General features: G+C 39.6%; 1 protein-coding gene across 2 annotated transcripts in view; it reads right to left on the bottom strand.

Moving 5' to 3' along the window:
- Nucleotides 1-4,956: 4,956 nt before the first annotated feature.
- The window catches only part of PIGN (phosphatidylinositol glycan anchor biosynthesis class N), a 111,942-nt gene continuing 91,111 nt past the window's right edge, over nt 4,957-25,787 (bottom strand). For both annotated transcript variants that reach the window (XM_057526991.1, XM_007192001.2), the window contains exon 30: nt 4,957-5,263. In XM_057526991.1, the coding sequence (XP_057382974.1) occupies nt 5,140-5,263 (124 nt within the window). In that variant the 3' untranslated portion in view covers nt 4,957-5,139. The remainder of the gene's footprint in view (nt 5,264-25,787) is intronic.

Genomic DNA, 25,787 nt, shown 5'->3' with positions numbered 1-25,787 from the left:
AAGCGAAGCTATACAGACAAAAATCACACAAAGAAGCATACACATACACACTCACAAAAAGAGAAAAAGGAAAAAAATATATATATATATTAAAAAAAGGAAGAGAGCAACCAAACCAATAAACAAATCTACCAGTGATAATAAACTCTAAATACTAAAGTAATATAAACATAAAACCAGAAACAAATTAGATGCAGGAAGCAAACCCCAAGTCTACAGTTGCTCCCAAACTCTACTGCTTCAATTCTGGGATGATTCATTGTCTATTCAGGTATTCCACAGATGCAGGGTACATCAGGTTGACTGTGGAGGTTTAATGCGCTGCTCCTGAGGCTGAACAGAGAGATTTCCCTTTGTCTTGTTTGTTCGCACAGCTCCTAGGGTTCAGCTTTGGATTTGGACCTGCCTCTGCGTGTAGGTCACCTGAGGGTGTCTGTTCCCCACCCAGACAGGACAGGGTTAAAGGAGCAGCTGCTTTGGGGGTTCTGACTCACTCAGGCCGGGGGGAGGGAGGGGTACAGAATGTGGGGCAAGCCTGCGGCGGCAGAGGCCAACGTGACATTGCACCAGCCTGAGGTGCGCCATGCTTTCTCCCGGGGAAGTTGTCCCTGGATCACGGGACCCTAGCAGTGGCGGGCTGCACAGGCTCCCGGGAGGGGAGGTGTGGAGAGGGACCTGTGCTTGCACACAGGATTCTCGGTGGCTGCAGCAGCAGCCTTACCGTCTCATGCCCGTCTCTGGGGTCCGTGCTGATAGCCACGGCTCACCCCCATCTCTGGAGCTCGTTTAGGCGGTGCTCTGAATCCCCTCTCGTTGCGCACCCTGAAACAGTGGTCTCTTGCCTCTTCGGCAGGTCCAGACTTTTTCCCAGACTCCCTCCCGGCTAGCTGTGGCACACTAGCCCCCTTCAGGCTGTGATCACGCAGCCAACCCCAGTCCTCTCCCTGGGGTCTGACCTCCGAAGCCCAAGCCTCAGCTCCCAGCCCCCACCCGCCCTGGCGGGGGAGCAGACAAGCCTCTCGGGCTGGTGAGTGCTGCTCGGCGCCGAGCCTCTGTGCAGGAATCTCTCCACTTTGCCCTCTGCAACCCTGTTGCTGCGCTCTCCTCCGTGGCTCCGAAGCTTCTCCCCCCCTCCACCACCCACAGTCTCCACCCGCGAAGGGGCTTCCTAGTGTGTGGAAACCTTTCCTCCTTCACGGCTCCCTCCCACTAGTGCAGGTCCCATCCCTATTCTTTTGTCTCTGTTTTTTCTTTTTTCTTTTACCCTACCCAGGTACGTGGGGAGTTTCTTGCCTTTTGGGAGGTCTGAGGTCTTCTGCCAGCGTTTAGTAGGTGTTCTGTAGGAGTTGTTCCACATGTAGATGTATTTCTGATGTATTTGTGGGGAGGAAGGTGATCTCCATGTCTTACTCCTTCGTCATCTTGAAGGTCTCCCCACAACACCCTTTTTTGAAACAGTATGATAAGCTGAGGTTTTTAAGTGCAAAACTATGTGGGGACACTTCTGAAGTATGTGTGCCAGGTGGAAGGGAGACTTGAAGGTTGGGTCTATGGTCAAGCAAGTGGAAGTTTGGGGCATATTGCTATCTTCTCCCTTCACAATTCACATACCAAATTAAATTCCCCAGTACTACAAGAAATACGCCTATTTAGCTTTGACTAGGTGTTTCTCAAATATATTTGATCAGGGAACCTTTCTTATTATGACATTTATTTGTAACCTAAGAAATCCATGTTCCAAGGGACATACTTTGAGAAATGCTGCTATATGGCAAATACTGCAGTACTCAGGGTGGTGAGTTAACAATTGGGATCTGTGTTAGTGTCTCTAAGGAAATTAATAAGTGATACATTACTTCTCAAATGTTCTTTTTATAGAATGAGTATTAAGAGCAGAAATCCCACCCACCTTTTTTACAAACCACACTGATGCAGAAATGGGAAAATGCTACAAGATATTACTACAGTGCTGAAAGCACATACCCTAACAATCTCACTCTCAAGCATTTTACAGATAGAATGTCAGTATAAAAAGAACAACTCTGAAAAGGTGAGACATTACTAAGTTATCTCAGATCTCTTAAAGTAGTCCTCAGAACTGCTTGAAGGGGATCCTCCCCAAATGATTGAGTTGGTGTAGCTCATTCTCTGCAGGGGGCTCCCCTGGCTCCCCTCCCCGACCAGAGAGCATATATCGCAGAGCTCACTTGGTTCTCCCCAGAAGAGCTCCAGGAACCCGCAGCGCCTCTAGAGACAATCCCCATGCAATGCCCCGACCCCATGCCCTCTGGGCCTGCTCCATCAGAAATTACATATTTGATGGCACAGTTACGTATCAAAAGGTGAAGGCCAAAGGAGTCCCCAGTCCACTATAGGTGTGTAAGGGTGGGGCTGGAGGTGGGGGATATATATGCTCCTAATATCTGAGTTGACTGAAATTCGGAATGAGTTTTTCATGAGAAACAGTATCATAAGTGATGACTAGATTTTCTAGGTAAGTAGTTCAGCTCTATCATTGTTTAAATCGTTTGAGGGGATTATTGTGAGAATATACTACCGCTTATAACATTATTTCCTGAAAAACTAAAAACGCATTGTGAGTTCTAAATACAGCACATTAAAAAAAATAGTACAGAGAATTAAAGCATTCCTAAATTACAGACAGGCTGCAGATAGTTTCCTAAATCCTTAGGGTTTCCTCCAAGATTTATTCATGGTCCATGTGACATAGCATGGTTTTTTTTTGTTGTTCAATATTTTCTCAACCTGATATGCCCACTTTAATTCTTACAGCAATTCTTAATTTAAACAAATGTTAATCAGCACATGTCTTAAGTCTTGACTTGAAAATCTGGTATTTATAGTTAGAATGAAAAAGTAAGTGCCTTAAACAGAAATATATTTTACTTAAATCTTATATTTTCTCTGTTTTTCAATATAAAAATATGCATTTCAAAACACTTCAAGATATTCTGATAAGCTGCACAATAGAAAAGGCCCATCCAGTGCACTGTTCCCAGGTGAGTCTGAGGGGTCCTGTCACAGTAGAGCAAGGCCAGCCTGTGGCTGCAGGGGCAATCCCTTGTTTTGTAAATTCACACTGACTTGAAACAATATTAAAAAGATGTGCTTCGAAAAGCAAAATAAAGATAAAGCACAGAGCACCTTTTACCATGTTGTAATAAAATATTCATTAATTCCTCCGTGTGAAAATCTGGAAAAAGATAAAAGGCAAAACTAGATATAAAAGGAAAAATAATAAGTGTTTATAAAGTCAGTTTTCTCTGACTTGTGAAAAGACTGATCAAAAATCCTTTGAGGCCACGTGAAAGTTCATGGGTTCTCCATCTGCCAATACCGTTTCAGCAGCTTCTTAGCTGTCCACCTAGATTTCATATTACAGACTGCATGAGGTCTTACATTGACATCAATACGTCTCTTGTTTTTTTGTACTATAATGCTTTCGCTGGTATACCATGAAGTACTATCACAAGTCAATTATAACTATACTTCATCATAAATAGGAATTAAGAAAGTACATTTTGCCAAATTGATTTTTGAATCTCCTAAATTGTATCTGTTCACTCACCTGCCAACTTGAAAAATCTGCTAATTTGTAGAGGGCTTCCTCATCATTAATATGAATTAGTGATGCTATAACTTAATTCAAAATCAATTATTTTTTTAAAATGGGACTCAGACCAAGAAAGCTTAGCATCAGCCAAACTCACCTGGCACACCATGGGCAAAAGGCCAACTCCACAGTGATATCTAAAGGTCACTTTATGAAAAGTCCAAATAAAAATTACTCTCAAAATATTTTGTCCATTAAAATTAGTTTATGAATAGAAATTAAACTTTAACGAGAGGACTTTGGGCCTTTGAGCTAGAATCTCACAACCAGAAAGAAAAGCAATTTTAACACTGACATGATATTTTCAGAAAGTTTAACCATTGATTTAAAGAATTCTGTTGGAATAATGCATGATAAAAGCTTTGGAAGTAACAGTTATTGAATCTACAATTAAAAACTAATCATTTAGGGGCTTCCCTGGTGATGCAGTGGTTAAGAATCCGCCTGCCAATGTAGGGGATGTGGGTTCGAGCCCTGGTCCGGGAAGATCCCACATGCCGCGGAGCAACTAAGCCCACGCGCCACGACTACTGAGCCTGCACTCTAGAGCCCATGAGCCACAACTACTGAGCCTGTGTGCCACAACTACTGAGCCTGTGCTCTAGAGCCCATGCTCTGCAACAAGAGAAGCCACCGCAATGAGAAACCCATGCACCGCAACGAAGAGTAGCCCCCGCTCTCTGCAACTAGAGAAAGCCTGCACACAGCAACGAAGACCCAATGCAGCCAAAAATAAATAAATAAAATAAAATTTAAAAAAACCTAATCATTTAAGTCTTTTTCCCCATGGACAAGACACAAATAAGCTTTTTCTGCTTTTCTATCTCCAGAAATTCCACGCTAATCCAGAAATGGAAAAAAAAAAAAAAAAAAGTGAAGGTCAAACCTGCATCTAGCTGATTGACTATGAAAACTAAAAAAGCACTAAAAAGCATAAAATAGTATTGCTGAATACTGAAGAAAAATGAAAAACACCTGCAAACATTTTTCTACATATCCTGATTGTCTTTCTAATGTTGTTTAGTAGTTAGAACTACTTGCAAAACAAGTGCTGAGAGTTGATAAATATTTATGGTGCCACCTGGTGATTTACCTCATGTTCAGCCAGTGCACTGATTTTGGATGTGACCAGTACTGCCCCCTCAGGGGCACATTCTCCTCTGCATATAATACAGGAAGCTGTACAGCTGGGGACCAGAGACTGTTACAGGTGCTCTGAAACATCGGTGAGAAGAGTTGCCAACTAAAGGAAAAAATGAAAATGCAGAATGCTTTACTCTGCTTTTCCACAGACGTAACCACAACTTCATGAAAACCCTAAAGAAAATGGAAGCTCCTTTATTCCAGATAACCTGTAAATTCAGAATTCCACATATAATTTCCTTTAGATGAGCAGAGTATGTTATACATTAATATCCATCTTCTTTATGAATCCTTGATAAGATTTTAGTTGACAAGGAGAATGAGAAACAGGATCTGGATGCTGAATGACGGCTTTGGCAACATCATATGAGATGGCTTTTGGGTCTGCCACACAGTGTGAGTTTCTTTGTTGTGAGCGTCTGTGCCAGGCCATTGAGAAACACCAGAAAGATGGTCATGGACATGACAATCACGTAGTGGCTGATGCTACAGAAGGAGAAAAAGAAACATGTTACAGGCAGAGAGAACACATAAGAGGAAAAGCGTAAGATTCCTCTAACTAATGTTTCTAGATGTACAGTTGATCCTTGAATAACTCAGGGATTAGGGATGCCGACCCTCTGAGCAGTCAAAAATCAGCTTATAACTTTATAGTTGGCCCTCAGCATCCAAGGTTCCTAAGTATCTATGGTTTGGCATCCTCGCATTCAACCAACCACAGACCTTGTAGTACTGTAGCATTTACTATTGAAAAAAATCCACATATAAGTGGATCCATGCAGTTCAAACCCATGTTGTTCAAGGGTCAACTGTGTATATAAAATACACAGAATTACAGAGATACCAATGATTTTGAAATAGATATCAATATGTTAAAAAGAACAAATTTGTTGTAGAAGTAGTGATGAACATAATATTTTGAGAGAGCTCCAACAACTATAATGATATGAAAATGTCTGATTGGTATTAGTAGTGCCTGTGTCTTTGTCACCATTAGAAACTGAATTTTAAAATTCAGCTTTTAGAAAAATAAAGTTAATTTCCCCCCTCTAATTCTTATATACTCTGAATAATATCCACAGACTCCCCAAGATGTCCCTAAGTTAAGTATTCTGATATTTTAGAGCATGCCATCCCATGTTTTGACATAAGTTAGAAGTACTTTGACAAAACTACCAGCCACAAAGAAAGAAAAATGTTACCCAAACTCAAATTCAGTGAAGCGAAAGTTTTAGTCAAAGAATCTAAACAAAAGAAAAGGGACACATCTCTCTATTAATCTCAGAGTCAAAGCTACTATCCCCTAGACTTCTGGAAAAAGATAGAATACTCTTAAAATTACTCAATCCCAGTTCCCATCTATCAGCAATAATAAATGTTCAGTTTTTCTTTTTAAACACAGTACATAGTACATGGCTTGATGATAAATTTGGAAATATGGAAAGAAATTTAGGACACAGATATGACAAATGTGCAACAAAGCAGAGGCTTCCTATAGTGATACTAGTACAGTATTGCCCAAACTAAGCTTCAGTGCAGATTGGCAAGTTATTTATTCACAATGCCTATCAGAGTTGTGTTTAGCTATCTAACTTCATAATAGATTCGTACCTTTTACACCCTTCAACAAAGGTGAAGGGAAGGTTCCGCAGGCCTGTAACCAAGCTGGCTTGATGAAGGGAGGTCATATTTTCTCCCCTTTCCTTTCCTCTACCCCCAGCAAACAGAAGTCTTGGTGTGGGTTAAAGAAGCGCCTTCCTAAGAATGGCCCCCAGGACAAGCCCCAGGGAACTTGTCTTAGGGCATCTGGGAAGGTGCCTTTTGGGTGCATGTAAAACAGCCCGATCACAGAGAGGGACATGGAGACTAAGGGGAAAGGGAACAGCAGCCTGCAGGCCTCCCTCCCACCTTGTCAATAACTCCAGTCTAATAGGTGGGCAGCCCCCCAAAATGTCAAACTGCTGGCCCTAGGCCAACCTAGGCAAAGCTTCACTGTGCTGTCAGGTAACTGCCCCATAGGCAAGGCCCCTCAAGGCCAGGAAAGAAGGGCCTCTACTGTATGCGGCTTTTATTTATTTATTTATTTTTGGTATTGTTATAAGCTTTTAAGTAAGAACCTCCAGTTGTAAAGCTTTATGGTTTGATAAGATTTCCTTTGGAAAGGCACTGATTCCTATTTAGAATCTTTCTCTAGATTCACTGGTTCATCTTGTAAAGTAAATTTGATATAGAAGATCTGGCTAATTAAAAAATAAGAATGAGAACTAGTTATGTTAGAAATCTGGTTCTGGACTAGGGTAGGCTCCTGACCTAAAAAGAAAACAATAAAATTAGATCTTGAACTGCTAGCCAAATATTAACATTAAGTTAAGATTTTTGAAATGTTTGTTTATTTTCACTGTAAAAATAATGTAATAGAATATCGGACCTGGAAATTTTTTTCTACTTAAATTTATGTGTGTATGTGTTTGTGTGTATGTGTGTTTGTATATATTTTTTTAACCCTGAATGAATATGATATAGCTCTTATCTACCACTTAATTATGTAGATTTTACAGAGCTACTTTCCAACTTTAGTAGCTACAGAGGAAGTAAATCACTGATAATTATTTACTTAAAAATGAAAACAATGATAAGACATGTTTATTATTCTACAAAGCCCTTCTGAGAATAAAACTATCTAGATATTTATTTTAACAGAATGCTCTTGAACAACTCATGCCAAAATAGACAAGATTATGTTACTAAAATTATATGAGTTATGCTGAAATTTTATCACACATAAGTTGGTAACTGGTTGACTGATCTTACTTTAAACATCTTCCAAAGTGGGGCAATTCAAGTTTATCACAGCACAGAGGTGTTAGAAAACTAGAAGCTTTAAAAAAAAAAATCAGAAAAACTTCCTTTTCCAGGAGATGGAGTAGGTGTACTTTCCCCTATTCTTCCTGCCAAGTACAACTAAAAACTCTGGGCATTGTATATAAAAGAAACATAAGAAGACTGAACAGTGGAAAGAATACAGACAGGTTAAGGATCTTGGGACCCAAGGAATGATTACACAGTGGGTAGTTTCCTGGATTTTCTTTTTGCTGGAACAAATTGGCAAACCAGAAATGCCAACGGACATAGCCCAAACCACCCCCCCCAAAACAACCCAACATGATAACAAAAACCTACTCTCCAGCCAAAGGACAGACAAGGAATGGGGCAGGCCCAAAAGATGGAAAACTTTTAGACAGTAACTGTTCCACTTCAGCCAGAAACCACAGAAAAAAGGGTGGTTCGGCTCCTACCTGCTCCAGCAAAGGCCGAGTGGGGAGCCTACACTTCCACCCTCACCAGGCTGTGATGAGGTACTCCAACCCCCATACATCCCTAACCCTGAACCCCCATGGCATGAGAGAATGCTGAGTAGGGAAGCTGGTACTTTCACCCAAACCTGGCAGTGACAAGCAATTCCCACTGTCCGACAGTGTCAGTGGAGACCAAAGTGAGAAGCCTCGACTTGCACCCCCATCCAGCAGTAATGAGGGCCCCCCTCACTGGGGTAGTATCAGAGCAGGCCCAGTGGAGAGTCATTCACCTCTGCCCAGAGTTAACAAGGCCATTCCCCTCCCCACTGTGATGTTAGTGGAGGTCATGTAGGGGAGCAATAAGGACTTCCAACCCTTCCTAGCCACAGAAATACCAGGGGAGGCCCAGTGGGGAACTGTAATTCCTTCCCCTGACCTGTAATAACGAGGAGACCCCTTTGGGTGTCAATGGAGGCTGAATGGGGAACCTGGATTTCTACTCCAGTCAGTCAAAAAACAGTTTGGTAGTTTCTTATAAAACTAAACATGCAACTACTGTATGACCCAGCAAGTGTACTTCTGGACATTTATCCCAAAGAAATAAAAGCTGATGTTCACAAGAATGTTTAGAGGCTTAATTCATAATAGCCCCAAACTGGAAATAACCTCAATGTTCTTCAATGGGTGAATGACTAAACAAACTGTGGTACATCCATACTACAGAATACTACTCCGAAATAAAAAGGAATGAACTACTGAAACACACAACAACCTGGATGAATCACCGGAGAATTATGCTGAGCAAAGAAAGCTAATCCTGTAATGTTACATACTGTATAATTCCACACATGTAACATTCATGAAATAACAAAACTACAGAAATGAAAAAAAAATTAATGGTTGCCAGGGGTTAAGGAGGGATGGAAGCAGGAAGGAAGCGGTTTTGCCAATAAAAGGGCAACACGAAGGATCCTGTGTTGATAGAAGCTGTTCTGTATCTTGACAATATGAACGTCAATATCCTAGTTGTTCTATAGCTTTGTTGCATGAAGTTACCCTTGGGGGTAACTGGGTAAAGGGAGTAAAGGATTTCTGTATTATTTCTTACAATCTCATGTGAACCCATAATTATCTCAGAATAAAATGTTTAATTAAAAACAACTGGCAGCTTGCAGACAACACAAAAACAGGAGGTGGGCTGGCTTGTGCTAAAGGGTCATAGATTGCTGACCTCTAAGCTGTCAGGCCCAGGAGGCAGGGACCATGGTCTCTGTTTCTCTCCCCATTGCATCTCTAAGGTCCAATTCAAGGCCTTGTGGGCCCTTCAATCAATATTTGTTAAATTATTTAAAATGGTAATTTGTAATTAAAAGAAATCAGAAAATCTTCTTTTGTTTTATATACCCTGGCAGATTTAACCTGGACTGAAATCAGACTCCCCTAAAATAAAAGTCATAGACATATAATCAAAATTAAATGATAAAAAACAAAATCCCAAAATATTTAAAGAAACAAAGAGTCTCTCCCAAAATGAAGTAAAACTAGCCCTAGGAGATATTAAAACATAAAGATAAATGTAATTCTGGCATTAGAATCAATAATCAGAACCAGGGAAGGGAACAGAAAGCACTGTACACTAAAGATAAAGGAAGCATCACAAAAAACTCATGACTGTTCTGGCTAGGCTCACTTTAATTTTATGGGCACAGATGAGATTTGGTTCTCATGAATGCCTCAATTCTGACTGCACACTTCTGAATTATTTTTCTGTCTCCAAGTCAAACCACTTAACGTCCTTTCTTCTCTCCTCAAATTTCTATCACCTTCCTCCCCTCTCAGTAGATGACTTTGCTTATTTGAGAAAACTTTATTGAGAGCTAAGAGAGAACTTCTCTTCTTGCCCCAAACCTACTAAAACACCCATATCTGTCCATATTTCTTCCTGCACCTGATCCTGTCTAAAACAAACCCCTCCACTTCTATTTTGGATCCTGTTCCAACTTTCCTACAAAAGGACTTTACTTTTGCAATGATCCGCCCCCCTCTCTTATAGAGACATTTTCCCCTTCTCTAAAGTGAGCAAAGCTGTCACCACACAGATGTGTAATTTCTCTCATCCTAAAAATAAAAGAAAAACTCTCCCAAGATCCCATGGCTTCCTCTGGCACCATCCTAATTTAAGGCATTTTAAATTTGATATGTAAAACCCAGCTCTTAATTTCCCAAATCTTCCTTCATCAACCTCACTTTTCTGAGGGGCTTCTCCATCTCAGGAAATGGCTTTACTGTTCATTCACTTAGTTACTCAAGATAAAAAACCTAGGAGTCACCCTTGATTCTCACCTTTTCTTCTCCTAGCACATCCAGTCCATTAACAAATTCTACTCACCTCTCTTTCAGAATACTTTGTAAATCTAGCCTCTTGTTACCATTCTGAATCACTGCCCTATTCGAAGCTGTCATCATCTCTAGTTTAGAATACTGCAAGAGCCTCTTAACCAATCTTCCTCTTCCCTCTCTCGATTCCTGAGTATGTTCTCCATATTGGCCAAAGTGTTGTTTCCAAATGTAAAGCGTATCAAATACTTCCCTGCTCAAGAGTCTAATGCTTTGCCTTATACTTGGAATAAATTCCTAATTCCTTACAATGACCTTCAAAGCCATAAGTGACATCAACTGTCTTTCTGAACTCTCTCCCTACCATGTTTCTCCTCACACTTTTCTCGTCACAATAACCTTCATGTTTTCAAAAGTAATGACATCGGGAAATGGTTATCATAGAAAGCCAACTTAAAAAAAAAACAAAAAACACCCTGTATATGTTTGCATATAAATTAAGTCTAAAAGGAGATACATCAACCTGTTGGACAGAGGTTAACTCTGAGACATTGAATTATGTGTGACTTCTTACTTTTTCTACATGCTTTCAGTATTTTCTACAATGAGCTTGTGATACGTTTCTATTTATGTGATGTTTACAAATTATGGTAGGTTTAGACATAGAACTCTTGGCCGAGCTCATAATTATCACAGAAATCTTCAACTCTCTCCAACTTCTGTTCCTCACAGGACATTTCAAAATCTGCAATGGTTCCTGAGATAAAAATCCTCAACCCAATAAGCTGGATATAATGGTCACAATTCCTCATGCTATAAGAAGGTTCACTCCCCAACCCAGAGACTGGAATTTGGAGTCAGAGGTGAGATGAGGGATGGAGTGCAAACTGCCCAGTCTACAGCCTCGAGGATCAAATCCAGGACAGCCCAATCTGACCCTGGTTCCATGAGAAGACCAGGCAAGGAGGTTAGGAGGCAGGTAGATGAAGGAAAGCCATGAGGACTGTAAAAGGTTACACTATAAAACGAATATACAGAATGTGGCCTATCCATACAATGGAACACTATTCAGCAATGAAAGGGAACAAGTACTGATCCATGCTACAACATAAAGGAATGCCAAAAACATCACACTAACTGGAAGAAGCCAGATGTGAAAGACTACATATTGTACGATTCCATTTATTGAAATGTCCAGAATAGGCAAATCTGTAGAGACAGAAAGCAGATTAGTGGTTTCCGGGGGCCAGGTATGGGAATTGCATAGGACTGAATTAGGCATGGGAGAATTTTTTGAGTGATGGTAATATTCAAATACTAGATTGTGGTGATGGTTGCACAACTCCATAAATCTGCTGAAAATCACTGAAGTGATTTAAATCATTTAAAACCTTAAAATGGATGAATTTTATTATATATAAATTATACCTCAATAAAGCTGTAAAAAAAAAAAAGAAGAGATTATATTCTAGCAGATGTTTTTTCCATTAAATTTTACTATCACTTTTAGGTGTTTTTAAAAACTTTAAAATATTAAATATGACTTGATCTCTTAACAAAGTAGTTTTGTAAAACCAGAAATGTAGGCGACCCATCCTCAAAGTTAGTGACAGTCTATTTATAAAAGGTATTCCACAGATCACCTATCTCCTTGACCTGAAGTGGCCTGAAATCATGGACTCTTGGCTCAGTTAAGCTAACATCATCGGCAGGGAACAGTTGTGAAGCTCATCATCTTCGTGCCATTGAGTCTAAGGCATTCAGTTTGTTATATTTTCCATCAATCAAGTCTTGGTGTCATCATAGCATAGCAGAGTTAAAGGAGCATCAAATTTCTACTTGAAATGAGTTCCGCTGTTCCCACTCTCTCCCCTTGACTATTTTGACAGCATTTAAATCAGTAATTCTAAAGGTATACATATGAGATGGTAGAGGGACAGGGTCTGTGTGTGGAGGGGCATACAGAATCACCAGGCAGGCCTGTTCAACGTGTACAATGGGTGAGAAAAGGCTGATTATACTTCTCAATTAGGATAATGGGCAATAGAAGCAGGTCCTATCTGTCAGATGTACTGGGCAAGAAACAGGTTGAGAATCACTGATTTTAATAAAGCTTAGTATTCATTGTCAAGTGTAAAGATATTTTATGGCACTTATTAATTACATTTAGGAGGATATTAAAATATTACTGAACTTAATGATAAGTTTTCACTATATCTAAAGATAGAAGTGATACTTTAATTGTCATTTATATTTTAATAATGTATAACAATAGTGCATGTAGGAAACAAGGTGCAAATGAATACCACTATCAAACTAAAGTTTAAACTGACGATGATGACTCTTCACCTCATATCAAATACATTGAGAACATAAATTTAAATCTATGTTTTTATAGTTATGAAAATTCCCTCAAAGGAATTTTTTCTCTAGTTTAAAAATGCACTTCTCTCATTATGCAATATAAAAGGCAATACTCTGTAAAGTTTATGGCCTGCTATAAATGAAGAAACTGTGTAAAAGATCAAAAGAAGAAAATGCTAAATTATAGCTCTGTTGGCCCAACTCAGTTTCATGGCCTGGGTAGGATATTTTTCACATGGCTGTTGAAAAAAAACACCTGATGCCACAAGGTTCTCCAGAAAACCACTGAAATTACACCTACGGTTTCAGGTGATCATACTGACTGGAGTGTATTCCTTTAAGACTTTCCATTAAAGTCTGGTAAAATCTGCTCCAAAGATGCATTTTGAACATATTGGACTATACTTACAAACAGATATCCTGTCTTATGCCCTAGCAATGCAATCTTTATTTTTAAAGACACTATTATTTATTAACCTGAAACTCATAGCTGAGGAATCTCTCCAACCTATTTTGAAAACCCACTGCAGTCCCCATGACGGCACTACAGACATTACAGATACATGTCACTACAGACATTACAGATACATGTCAGACTGAATTCATGGGGGTCATTAGCTCCTAGTCCTCTCTCAAATTCTAGGACAGGTTCTCACCATTTATATATTTATAAAGCAATAAAATAGTGAGGACAAAAGGACAACATTCCACTCCTGTGAATAATAAGCATGGAATGGCTGAAGTTATTAACTGTATTACTAACACAAAGGAGTTTGGAAATAAAATTTGTCACAAAGGGAAACCACTGCAGGAGCACAATTCAAATAACCCTGGTTCCCATTAAGGAAATTCTGACAGTAAGTTTAATAATACCTGCAACATGACAAGGAACTGCTCAGCTTTTCAAATGTATATCCACATAGGAATAATGAGAAAGCCAAAACTTAAAAGCAATATTCTCACAAATAAAATGCAGGAAAAAGTAGAATAATGAAGTCTTGATAGGTGAACCTTATTATATGGTGCTTTAGTTTTGGATCTTGAAGTGTATTTTCCCACACTATCCAAGCCTTTTCCTGGCAATCAATCAGATGCTTATGAAGATGCATGAACCACTTCTGCGCATTAGACCTGCGTCACATGGTTCACTGCGGCACTATATGCCATTACTGCTACACAGGATGCAAAGGAAAGATTTTAGAATTCTAACTCACCAACAAGAGCAGCAGCAGCAACGAAAACCTCACCTTGCAGCATCAACTGGGGCAATTCCACTTAGAAAGCTTAATTCCACTAACTCAGATTTCATTTTGTCTCTCCATCCCAACCTCTTCCACCTCCCCGATCCCCATCATCTTCCTTTCTTAAGTAGGCATCTTTTGTACAATACAATAAAAGACAAAGAAGACAAACAGAGCAGAGCAAGAAGATATTTCAGCAGGAATGACCGGGAGAGGATGTGGGTAATTTATGTAGGATAGTTCAATGTTCTCAGCCTGATGAATAGAACTGAGCTCTGAAATCTGAAGTCTCTCAGAGCAAGCATCCCATTTTACCTATGGGAGTTAGACTCGTGATGATGAAGCATTGAGACTGAGATAAACTGAGGTTTAACATAACTTATTAACTGGCTATGCCTTTATTCTCTTCCCATCCACTCTGGATTTTTAATGTTGTATAGATGAGGATGTGAAGATTACACCAGGACAAAAGGCATAAACCAGGGCTGCTCCAGGTAAACCTGGACATATGATCACTGTATGTGTAGGGCAGCTCTCTTTATAAAAAAATACTATTACCACAAAATATTTCTACAGCACAGTTTTTACCCTGTATAGCATTAATTAATTATATACTATTTTAATATGTAATATAAATGAAGTACAGACTGAAACACGGAGTTAACGTCCTTTTCTCATGGCTAGTGCTGCTGAGGGAGGGGTCATTAATGCATTCACAGCCTACAAGTGCTAATGCACCATTCTGTTTCCCTTGGTTTGAATGATGCTCATTGTTTGTTTTATGCCTCTGCAGTCTCTTTTTTGCTATTATTTTGTGCTCTGATGAACACTTTATTTCCCATGATGGTTGTGTAAAGGAATGCAAGGAAGAGGCCTGGAGGTACCACATGTGTGCCAAGAAGAACGTCACGCTAGATATTAAATTCAAGTTTTGCAATGGGTCAAAGCCTCTTTTAGTAACAAAAATAAAGATAGATAAACTGGACTACATCAAAATTTAAAACTTCTGTGCAAAGGACATAATCAACAGAGTGAAAAAGCAAACTACAGAATGGGAGAAAATATTTGCAAATCATATATCTGATAAGGGGTTAATGTCCAAAATACACAATGAACTCCTACCACTCAACAATAAAAAACCAAATAACTCAATTTAAAAATGGGCAAAGGACTTGATCAGATATTTTGCCAAAGAAGACATACAAATAGCCAACAAGCACATGAAGAATGCTCAACATCACGAACCATTAGGGAATGCAAATCAAAACTACAATGTGATATACTTCACACCCAACAGGGTGGCTACTATCAAAAAAAGAAAAGAAAACAAGGATTGGTGAGAATGTGGAGAAATTAGTCTTCTGCACTACTGGTAGGAATAAAATGGCACAACTGCTATGAAAAACATTATGGCAGTTCCTCAAAAGATTAAAAACAGAACTACCATATGATCCAGCATTCTCATTTCTGGGTGTGTATCTCAAAGAACTGAAAGCAGGGCCTTGAATGGATAATGAACACCCATGTTATAGTAGCATTATTCACAATAGCCAAAGGTGGGAGCAACCTATGTGCCCACTGATGGATGAATGGATAGACAAAATGTGATATACACGTACAGTGGAATATTATTCAGCCTTCAAAAGGAAGGAAATTCTGATACATGCTACAACATGGATGAACCTTCAGGACATGACCCTAAGTGAAATTAGCCAGATACGAAAGGACAAATATTGTGTGATTCCACCTATACGAGGTACCTAGAGTAGCCAAACTCATAGAGACAGGAAGTAGAAAAGTGGATTCCAGGGGCTGAGGGGAAGGGAAAATGGGGAGCTGCTGTTTAATGGGTATAGAGATTCAGTTATGCAAGATGAAAAAGTTCTGGAGATTAGTTGTACAGCAATGTGAATATATTTAATAAAACTGAGCTGTACACTTGAAAATGGTTAAGGTGTTTTTTTAATGTTATGTATATATTACTATAAGTTTTTTAAAGAAAAGAAAAACATTATCAAGGAAAAAGACTGTCAAAGTTGGCAATCTGGATTTAGTGCAAGGTACTATGACATGGTAACGGGCCCTGTAACATCACTGAAGCCTGGGAGGACAGACCTTGAAGGAAGCAGGAAAAAATTATGCCTGGAAGCACAGAATAACTTCAGGGATCAAAAGAGAACTGAAGCCTGACTGTTAAGGTTATGACACCAGGAGCACTTAAGGATAATGCTTAATCACTCTGACGGTGCTGGTTTAGTTAGCTCCTCCATTTCCAGACACACATTCTACCCCACCCGTCACTCCATGGAATGAACTTGTATAAAAAAGGCAGTCAAGATTCTTAACTCCTAGGCAATAATTCACTTGTGGAAGTAACATCTAAAATATTAAAGCTCCAGTAGAACCAAAGTACATGGCTGCTCACTTATATGCCAACAGAATGTACACTGTAGTTTCGTATTCAAGGTTCTCCAAGTTAAGGTTCCCAAAGGCTATTTTCTGGAAATTTGTTTATCCAAAACCTAAGGTTTCTGAAATTCAACTTATTTATCACACTCCAGATGAGTAGGCATTGGGCTTTTTCACCTCTGTGCTTTGCTCATATCCATTTTGTCTGCCGAAAATATCCCTAACTGAAATTATACCCTTCATTCAAGGCCCAGTTCAAATGCTGACCTTGAGCAATGTTTTCTCAGTCACTGAAGTCGGAATTGAAGCGGCCTCCATCTGGTATTCACATAACGCTTAAGCACATGCTGCCTCGTATTACAGTTATTCTGTCTTACAACCCTGAATGCAGGGGCCATGTGTCAGAGTCATATCCTTCCAGGGCTGGAATATTCCTTATAAGTTATACAGTAGAACTTCCCCCTCAGTGCTTGAATTCCCTACGAAAATCTCTGATGCAGGAGTTATCTATCTCTAGCAGTGGGGCATCACCAAGTCTTGAGGAGGTAATCCCATTCATCTTTGGGTCCTTGGTAACACCTGGGAATGCTTCATGGATGGTGAGTGCTCACTATATACTTTTTCCTGAAGAAATGATCTATACATTAAATGTACATATAATGCAAAAAACTGAAACCTAGGTATTCCATGTTATTGTTAAAGTCTTTCAGAGCCAGTTTCCTCTGCTGTAAAGTAGAAATAATTATATTTTCTTCACATCATTGCTGTTAAAACTAATGAAATAACCTATGTAAAACTCCTAATACACTGTGTGCAATAAATGACATTTTAATACTAATTATTATATCAGTTTAATACCTTTCTCAATAATCCTTAACTTTACCCATTTGTTGCTTAATTTAATCTGGCTTTTCCCCAGATTTGGGTATGTTTCTTTCTGTGACAAAACAATCCAATCCTCCAAATAGTTTCTGGAAACTTCTAGTGATCCCAGAAAGGAGGAGAGATAAACATGATTGCATTAAATTCCTTAAAACAGTTTAACTTAACATTTCTAAAGAAAGACATTGCAGAATTTTCCAGAGAAAAACGGTGACTATCTTTAAACAAGCAACATAAAAGACTGGGAAAGAGAGAAAATAATTTTTGGACAAAGAAGGATACAGGACTTCCAGAGTGGATCAAGGGCTGATGTTGATGCCAGAAGGTGGGAAATGAAATGCTAAAAAGGGTATTCTTTCTCCTTCTCTCTCTTTCCCTCCCTCTCTTCTTCCCTGCCTCCTCCCCACCCCTCCCTTTCTCTTTTTCGTCCTTCTTTTCTTCTTTCTTTTTCTTCTTTTTGATCAAACAGTATATTACTGGAGAGGAAGAAAAGGTAATTTGAGGGGTTGGTGTTGAGGGGAACGTTCTGCTAATTAAGTTTTAGATGAAAGACTGAAGATGACAGAAAGGGAACAGGACCAACAGTGCTGAATGGAATGGGATCCATGAAGAACTGACAAGAGATGGATGTGAACAAGAGGGCACAATGTAATGAGAAAGACAGGCTTAGAGTTGTTGCTCAATAGGTACTTGTTGAGTGAAAGCATGAAAGACTAAATAAGTCAGTAAGTGGGGGAAAAGGTCCTGAATTCTGGGATCCAATGCTGAAAAGAAATCTCCTCTACTGGAGTCCTGAGTATAAGGTAACCAAGGTCAGCAAAGGTGACACAGCTAACGAAAATTTCTGTTCAGGGCCTTGCTCATGGGTATCTTGATTCATCACTATGTCCTTGAATTTGCCCTGGACTCTCTGTAGCCCCAGCAAAAGTCCTTCTAGGGCACACACAAAGCCTCAGAATTTCATAAGCATTACAGTACTGCAGCGTTTCTTTAACCGTATCTTTTAACTCTCCTAGGAACAGAGTCTTCTTTATGTCACAAGGTTTTTCTCTCAACCACCAATATGAGACTATCTGTTGCCATCTTCTGACATAAATAAGCGCCACTTTGCCAGCCGTGCAGTTTGGCAGTGTGTGCTTGGGTCTGTGGTGCTTGTCGGCAGCCTGCATGCCCCGTGACGGCCTTCCCCTAGCAGGAAGCTGCCACCGGCCTCATTCCCTGCTTCTCAGTGTTTTCTCTTTGAGGACACAACTCCGCTCTGTATACTCAACAAAGGCCTCTGGCCCAAAACAGGACTTTTCTGACCTAAGATGCCCTTACTCTTGGCTCATTCCCTCCTAATCAATATTTCTTTCTCCTGTAAATCCTAGATTTATATTATTCAAAACTTTGCAGTGAATGGTTCCTTTGCAACAATCACAAACGTGGGATTAGACACAGAGCCACTTTTCAAAAAGGTTATTAGAATTACAAAACAAAGACTCCTGGGAATTCTAAGTAGAGGCACTTAGGGGCAGTGGGAATACACAGCCCTGGTGCCCAAGTGCTGCCTCCCTGACCTGCTCAGCCATTTACAGGCTCTGTGGCATGAGCAAGTCGCACTCTCCTTAGGGCCACGGGGTCCTTAACTGTAAAATGAGGCAGTAAATGTATCTGTGGTGGAAAATAATGTGTACTTCACAGTGCTATGATAAAGAGCACATGAAATAATGTGCTGGAAGATACTGTAAACATGGTGGCACAATACCAGTGTTGGTTATTAGTGCTACAGCTGTGACCGGGGGCAAGCCTCTGACTGGCATCCTGAGCCTCCTACTCAAGTTTGAGCTTCTGTCTTGTTTTGCTTTTTGCCAAATATAAACGGATTCCCTGGTCTCTGAACTGCCTGTATCATGCCTCTCAGGGCCCATGTCTCAAATAACCAACTACTGGGTACCAGATTCTGTGTTGCAATGCCCTGCTCTGACCTTGCGGGGATGGGTCACTACTCTACTCTGTGAATGGGCTTCCTACATTTGAGCCCCGATGCTGGACCCCAGTTTTGACAGAGGGTAACCAGATCTAGGGATATTCATGCCTTCCAACTATAATATCATTCCTCACACCACTCATGGGTGAAACAAAATGATAACAAAATCTTAAAAGGAGGTGTGAGGGTATTCCCATGTGATAACTGCCCTATTTCTCCTTCATTTTCCAATTAAGCTTGAAAGAGTGGTCTGGACTTATAACTCTACTTCCTGACCTCCCATTTCATTTATGACTTTCCCTTTAATTTTTTTTTTTGAATTGGAACCTTTTTTGTTGTTGTTGTTGTTTCAGTGTATTAATATACTTATTTCCTGTTTCTCTTCCTCTTCCTCATTTTTAAATTAGTCATCAATTTTATACTCATCAGTGTACACATGTCAATCCCAATCGCCCAATTCAGCACACCCCCACCCCCACCCCCCTGCGGCTTTCCCCCCTTGGTGTCCATACGTTTGTTCTCTACATCTGTGTCTCAATTTCTGCGCTGCAAACTGGTTCATCTGTACTATTTTTCTAGGTTCCACAAATATGCATTAATATATGATATTAGTTTTTCTCTTTCTGACTCACTCTGTATGACAGTCTCTAGATCCATCCACGTCTCAACAAATGACCCAATTTCGTTCCGTTTTATGGCTGAGTAATATTCCATTGTATATATGCACCACAACTTCTTTATCCATTCGTCTGTCAATGGGCATTTAGGTTGCCTCCATGACCTGGCTATTGTAAACAGTGCTGCAGTGAACACTGGGGTGCATGTGTCTTTTTGAATTATGGTTTTCTCTGGGTATATGCCCAGTAGTGGGATTGCTGGATCATATGGTAATTCTATTTTTAGTTTTTTAAGGAACCTCCATACTGTTCTCCATAGTGGCTGTATCAATTTACATTCTCACCAACAGTGCAAGAGGGTTCCCTTTTCTCCACACCCTCTCCAGCATTTGTTGTTTGTAGATTTTCTGATGACGCCCATTCTAACTGGTGTGAGGTGATACCTCATTGTAGTTTTGATTTGCATTTCTCTAATAATTAGTGATGTTGAGCAGCTTTTCATGTGCTTCTTGGCCATCTGTGTGTCTTCTTTGGAGAAATGTCTATTTAGGTCTTCTGCCCGTTTTTGGATTGGGTTGTTTGTTTTTTTAATATTGAGCTGCATGAACTGTTTATATATTTTGGAGATTAATCCTTTGTCCGTTGATTCATTTGCAAATATTTTCTCCCATTCTGAGGGTTGTCTTTTCGTCTTGTTTATGGTTTCCTTTGCTGTGCAAAAGCTTTGAAGTTTCATTAGGTCCCATTTGTTTATTTTTGTTTTTATTTCCATTACTCTAGGAGGTGGATCAAAAAAGATCATGCTGTGATTTATGTCAAAGAGTGTTCTTCCTATGTTTTCCTCTAAGGGTTTTATAGTGTCCGGTCTTAGATTTAGGTCTCTAATCCATTTTGAGTTTACTTTTGTGTATGGTGTTAGGGAGTGTTCTAATTTCATTCTTTTACATGTAGCTGTCCAGTTTTCCCAGCACCACTTATTGAAGAGACTGTCTTTTCTCCATTGTATATCCTTGCTTCCTTTGTCATAGATTAGTTGACCATAGGTGCATGGGTTTATCTCTGGGCTTTCTATCTTGTTCCATTGATCTATGTTTCTGTTTCTGTGCCAGTACCATATTGTCTTGATTACTGTAGCTTTGTAGTACAGTCTGAAGTCAGGGAGTCTGATTCCTCCAGCTCCGTTTCTTTCCCTCAAGACTGCTTTGGCTATTCGGGGTCTTTTGTGTCTCCATACAAATTTTAAGATGATTTGTTCTAGTTCCATAAAAAATGCCATTGGTAATTTGATAGGGATTGCATTGAATCTGTAGATTGCTTTGGGTAGTATAGTCATTTTCACAATATTGATTCTTCCAATCCAAGAATATGGTATATCTCTCCATCTGTTGGTATCACCTTTAATTTCTTTCATCAGTGTCTTATAGTTTTCTGCATACAGGTCTTTTGTCTCCCTAGGTTGGTTTATTCATAGGTATTTTATTCTTTTTGTTGCAATGTAAATGGGAGTGTTTCCTTAATACCTCTTTCAGATTTTTCATCATTAGTGTATAGGAATGCAAGAGATTTCTGTGCATTAATTTTGTATCCTGTAACTTTACCAAATTCATTGATTAGCTCTAGTAGTTTTCTGGTGGCATCTTTAGGATTCTCTATGTATAGTATCATGTCATCTGCAAACAGTGACAGTTTTACTTCTTCTTTTCCGATTTGTATTCCTTTTATTTCTTTTTCTTTTCTGATTGCCGTGGCTAGGACTTCCAAAACTATGTTGAATAATAGTGGTGAGAGTGGACATCCTTGTCTTGCTCCTGATCTTAGAGGAAATGCTTTCAGTTTTTCACCATTGAGAGTGATGTTTGCTGTGAGTTTGTCGTATATGGCCTTTATTATGTTGAGGTAGGTTCCCTCTATGCCCACTTTCTGGAGAGTTTTTATCATAAATGCATGTTGAATTTTGTCAAAAGCTTGTTCTGCATCTATTGAGATGATCATATGGTTTTTATTATTCAATTTGTTAATATGGTGTATCACATTGATTGATTTGCGTATATTGAAGAATCCTTGCATCCCTGGGATAAATCCCATTTGATCATGGTGTATGATCCTTTTAATGTGTTATTGGATTCTGTTTGCTAGTATTTTGTTGAGGATTTTTGCATCTATATTCATCAGTGATATTGGTCTGTAATTTTCTTTTTTTGTAGCACCTTTGTCTGGTTTTGGTATCAGGGTGATGGTGGCCTCAGAGAATGAGTTTGGGAGTGTTCCTTCCTCTGCAATTTTTTGGAAGAGTTTGAGAAGGATGGGTGTTAGCTCTTCTCTAAATGTTTGATAGAATTCACCTGTGAAGCCGTCTGGTCCTGGACTTCTGTTTGTTGGAAGATTTTTAATCACAGTTTCAATTTCATTACTTGTGATTGGTCTGTTCATATTTTCTATTTCTTCCTGGTTCAGTCTTGGAAGGTTATACCTTTCTAAAAATTTGTCCATTTCTTCCAGGTTGTCCATTTTATTGTCATAGAGTTGCTTGTAGTAGTCTCTTAGGATGCTTTGTATTTCTGCAATGTCTGTTGTAACTTCTCCTTTCTCATTTCTAATTTTATTGATTTGAGTCCTCTCCCTCTTTTTCATGATGAGTCTGGCTAATGGTTTATCAATTTTGTTTATTTTCTCAGAGAACCAGCTTTTAGTTTTATTGATCTTTGCTATTGTTTTCTTTGTTTTTATTACATTTATTTCTGCTCTGATCTTTATGATTTCTTTCCTTCTGCTAGCTTTGGGGGGTTTTTTTTTTTTGTTCTTCTCTCTGTAGTTCCTTTAGGTGTAAGGTTAGATTGTTATTTGAGATTTTTCTTGTTTCTTGAGGTAGGCTGGTATAGCTATAAACTTCCCTCTTAGAACTGCTTTTGCTGCATCCCATAGCTTTTGGATCATCGTGTTTTCATTGTCATTTGTCTCTAGGTGTTTTTTGATTTCCTCTTTGATTTCTTCAGTGATCTCTTGGTTATTTAGTAACATATTGTTTAGCCTCCATGTTTTTGTGTTTTTTACGTATTTTTCCCTGTAATTCATTTCTAATCTCATAGCGTTGTGGTCAGAAAAGATGCTTGATATGATTTCAATTTTCTTAAATTTACTGAGGCTTGATTTGTGACCCAAGATGTGATCTATCCTGGAGAATGTTCTGTGCGCACTTGAGAAGAAAGTGTAATCTGCTGTTTCTGGATGGAATGTCCTATAAATATCAATTAAATCTATCTGGTCTATTGTGTCATTTAAAGCTTGTGTTTAATAATAAATATTATAAATAAAATAAATAAATTTTCATTTTGGATGATCTGTTCATTGGTGTACGTGAGGTGTTAATGTTCCCCACTATTATTGTGTTATTGTCTATTTCCTCTTTTATAGCTGTTAGCAGTTGCTTTATGTATTGAGGTGCTCCTATGTTGGGTGCATATATATTTATAATTGTTATATCTTCTTCTTGGATTGCTCTCTTAATCATTATGTAGTGTCCTTCCTTGTCTCTTGTAATATTCTTTATTTTAAAGTCTATTTTATCTGATATGAGTATGGCTACTCCAGCTTCCTTTTGATTTCCATTTGCATGGAATATCTTTTTCCATCCCCTCACTTTCAGTCTGTATGTGTCTCTAGGTCTGAAGTGGGTCTCTTGTAGACAGCATATAGGTGGGTCTTGTTTTTGTATCCATTCAGCAAGCCTGAGTCTTTTGTTGGAGCATTTAATGCATTCACGTTTAAGGTAATCATTGATATGTATGTTCCTATGACCATTTTCTTAATTGTTTTGGGTTTGTTTTTGTAGGTCCTTTTCTTCTCTTGTGTCTCCCACTTAGAGAAGTTTCTTTAGCATTTGTTGTAGAGCTGGTTTGGTGGTGCTGAATTCTCTTAGCTTTTGCTTGTCTGTAAAGCTTTTGATTTCTCCATCGAATCTGAATGAGATCCTTGCTGGGTAATCTTGGTTGTAGGTTCTTCCCTTTCATCAATTTAAGTATATCATGCCACTCCCTTCTGGCTTGTAGAGTTTCTGCTGAGAAATCAGCTGTTAACTGTATGGGAGTTCCTTTGTATGTTATTTGTCGTTTTTCCCTTGCTGCTTTCAAAAATTTTTCTTTGTTTTAATTTTTGCCAATTTGATTACTATGTGTCTCAGCGTGTTTCTCCTTGGGTTTATCATGTATGGGACTCGCTGCACTTTCTGGACGTGGGTGGCCATTTCCTTTCCCATGTTAAGGAAGTTTCTGACTATAATCTCTTCAAATATTTTCTCTGGTCCTTTCTCTCTCTCTTCTCCTTCTGAGACGCCTATAATGAGAATGCTGTTGGGTTTAATATTGTCCCAGAGGTCTCTTAGGCTGTCTTCATTTCTTTTCATTCTTTTTTCTTAATTCTGTTCCGCAGCAGTGAATTCCACCATTCTGTCTTCCAGGTCACTTATCTGTTCTTCTGCCTCAGTTATTCTGCTATTGAGTCCTTCTAGTGTAGTTTTCATTTCAGTTATTGTATTGTTCATCTCTGTTTGTTTGTTCTTTAATTCTGCTGGGTCTTTGTTAAACATTTCTTGCATCTTCTCGATCTTTGCCTCCATTCTTTTTCCGAGGTCCTGGATCATCTTCACTATCATTATTCTGAATTCTTTTTCTGGAATGTTGCCTATCTCCACTTCACTTAGTTGTTTTTCTGGGGTTTTATCTTGTTCCTTCATCTGGTACATAGCCCTCTGCCTTTTCATCTTGTCTATCTTTCTGTGAATGTGGTTTTTGTTCCACAGGCTGCAGGATTATAGTTCTTCTCGCTTCTGCTGTCTGCCCTCTGGTGGATGAGGCTATCTAAGAGGCTTGTGTAAGTTTCCTGATGGGAGGGACTGGTGGTGGGTAGAGCTGACTGTTGCTCTGGTGGGCAGAGCTCAGTAAAACTTTAATCTGCTTGACTGCTGATGGGTGGGGCTGGGTTCCCTCCCTGTTGGTTGTTTGGCCTGAGGCAACCCAACACTGGAGACCACCCGGGCTCCTTGTTGGGGCCAATGGTGGACTCTGGGAGGGCTCACACCAAGGAGCACTTCCCAGAACTTCTGCTGCCAGCGTCCTTTTCCTCACGGTGAGCTACAGCCACCCCCTGCCTCTGTAGGAGACCCTCCAACACTAGCAGGTAGGTCTGGTTCAGTCTCCCCTTGGGTCACTGCTCCTTCCCCTGGGTCCCGACATGCACACTACTTTGTGTGTGCCCTCCAAGAGTGGAGTCTCTGTTTCCCCCAGTCCTGTCAAAGTCCTGCAATCAAATCCCGCTAGCCTTCAAAGTCTGATTCTCTAGGAATTCCTCCTCCCGTTGCTGGACCCCCAGGTTGGGAAGCCTGACGTGGGGCTCAGAACCTTCACTCCAGTGGGTGGACTTCTGTGGTATAAGTGTTCTCCCATCTGTGAGTCACCCACCCAGCAGTTATGGGATTTGATTTTACTGTGATTGCGCCCCCTCCTACCGTCTCACTGTGGCTTCTCCTTTGTCTTTGGATGTGGGGTATCTTTTTTTGGTGAGTTCCAGTGTCTTCCTGTCGATGATTGTCCATTAGCTAGTTGTGATTCCGGTGCTCTCACAAGAGGGAGTGAGAGCACGTCCTTCTACTCTGCCATCTTGGTTCAGGGCTTCCCTTTAATTTTTATCTGAGGCATACACACAGTATTAATAAAGCAAAATAAGGGAGAAAGACTTACAATGAAAAGTAATACCCCTCATTCTTTCTTACCCACTTCTCAAGCAACCACTCTAACTGCTTCCCTTTTTAGACCTTCTGGTGGTTACCTCCTTGACATGAATTAGTATCTTTACATTGCTGTTTATTGATACAACAATTTAAAACATCATTTATTAAGTCTC

This window comes from Balaenoptera acutorostrata, chromosome 13, assembly GCF_949987535.1.
Source record: "Balaenoptera acutorostrata chromosome 13, mBalAcu1.1, whole genome shotgun sequence".
Classification (NCBI taxonomy): Eukaryota; Metazoa; Chordata; class Mammalia; order Artiodactyla; family Balaenopteridae; genus Balaenoptera; species Balaenoptera acutorostrata.
The sequence above is the reverse complement of the archived record's forward strand: the minus strand, read 5'-3'. Positions and strand labels throughout refer to the sequence as shown.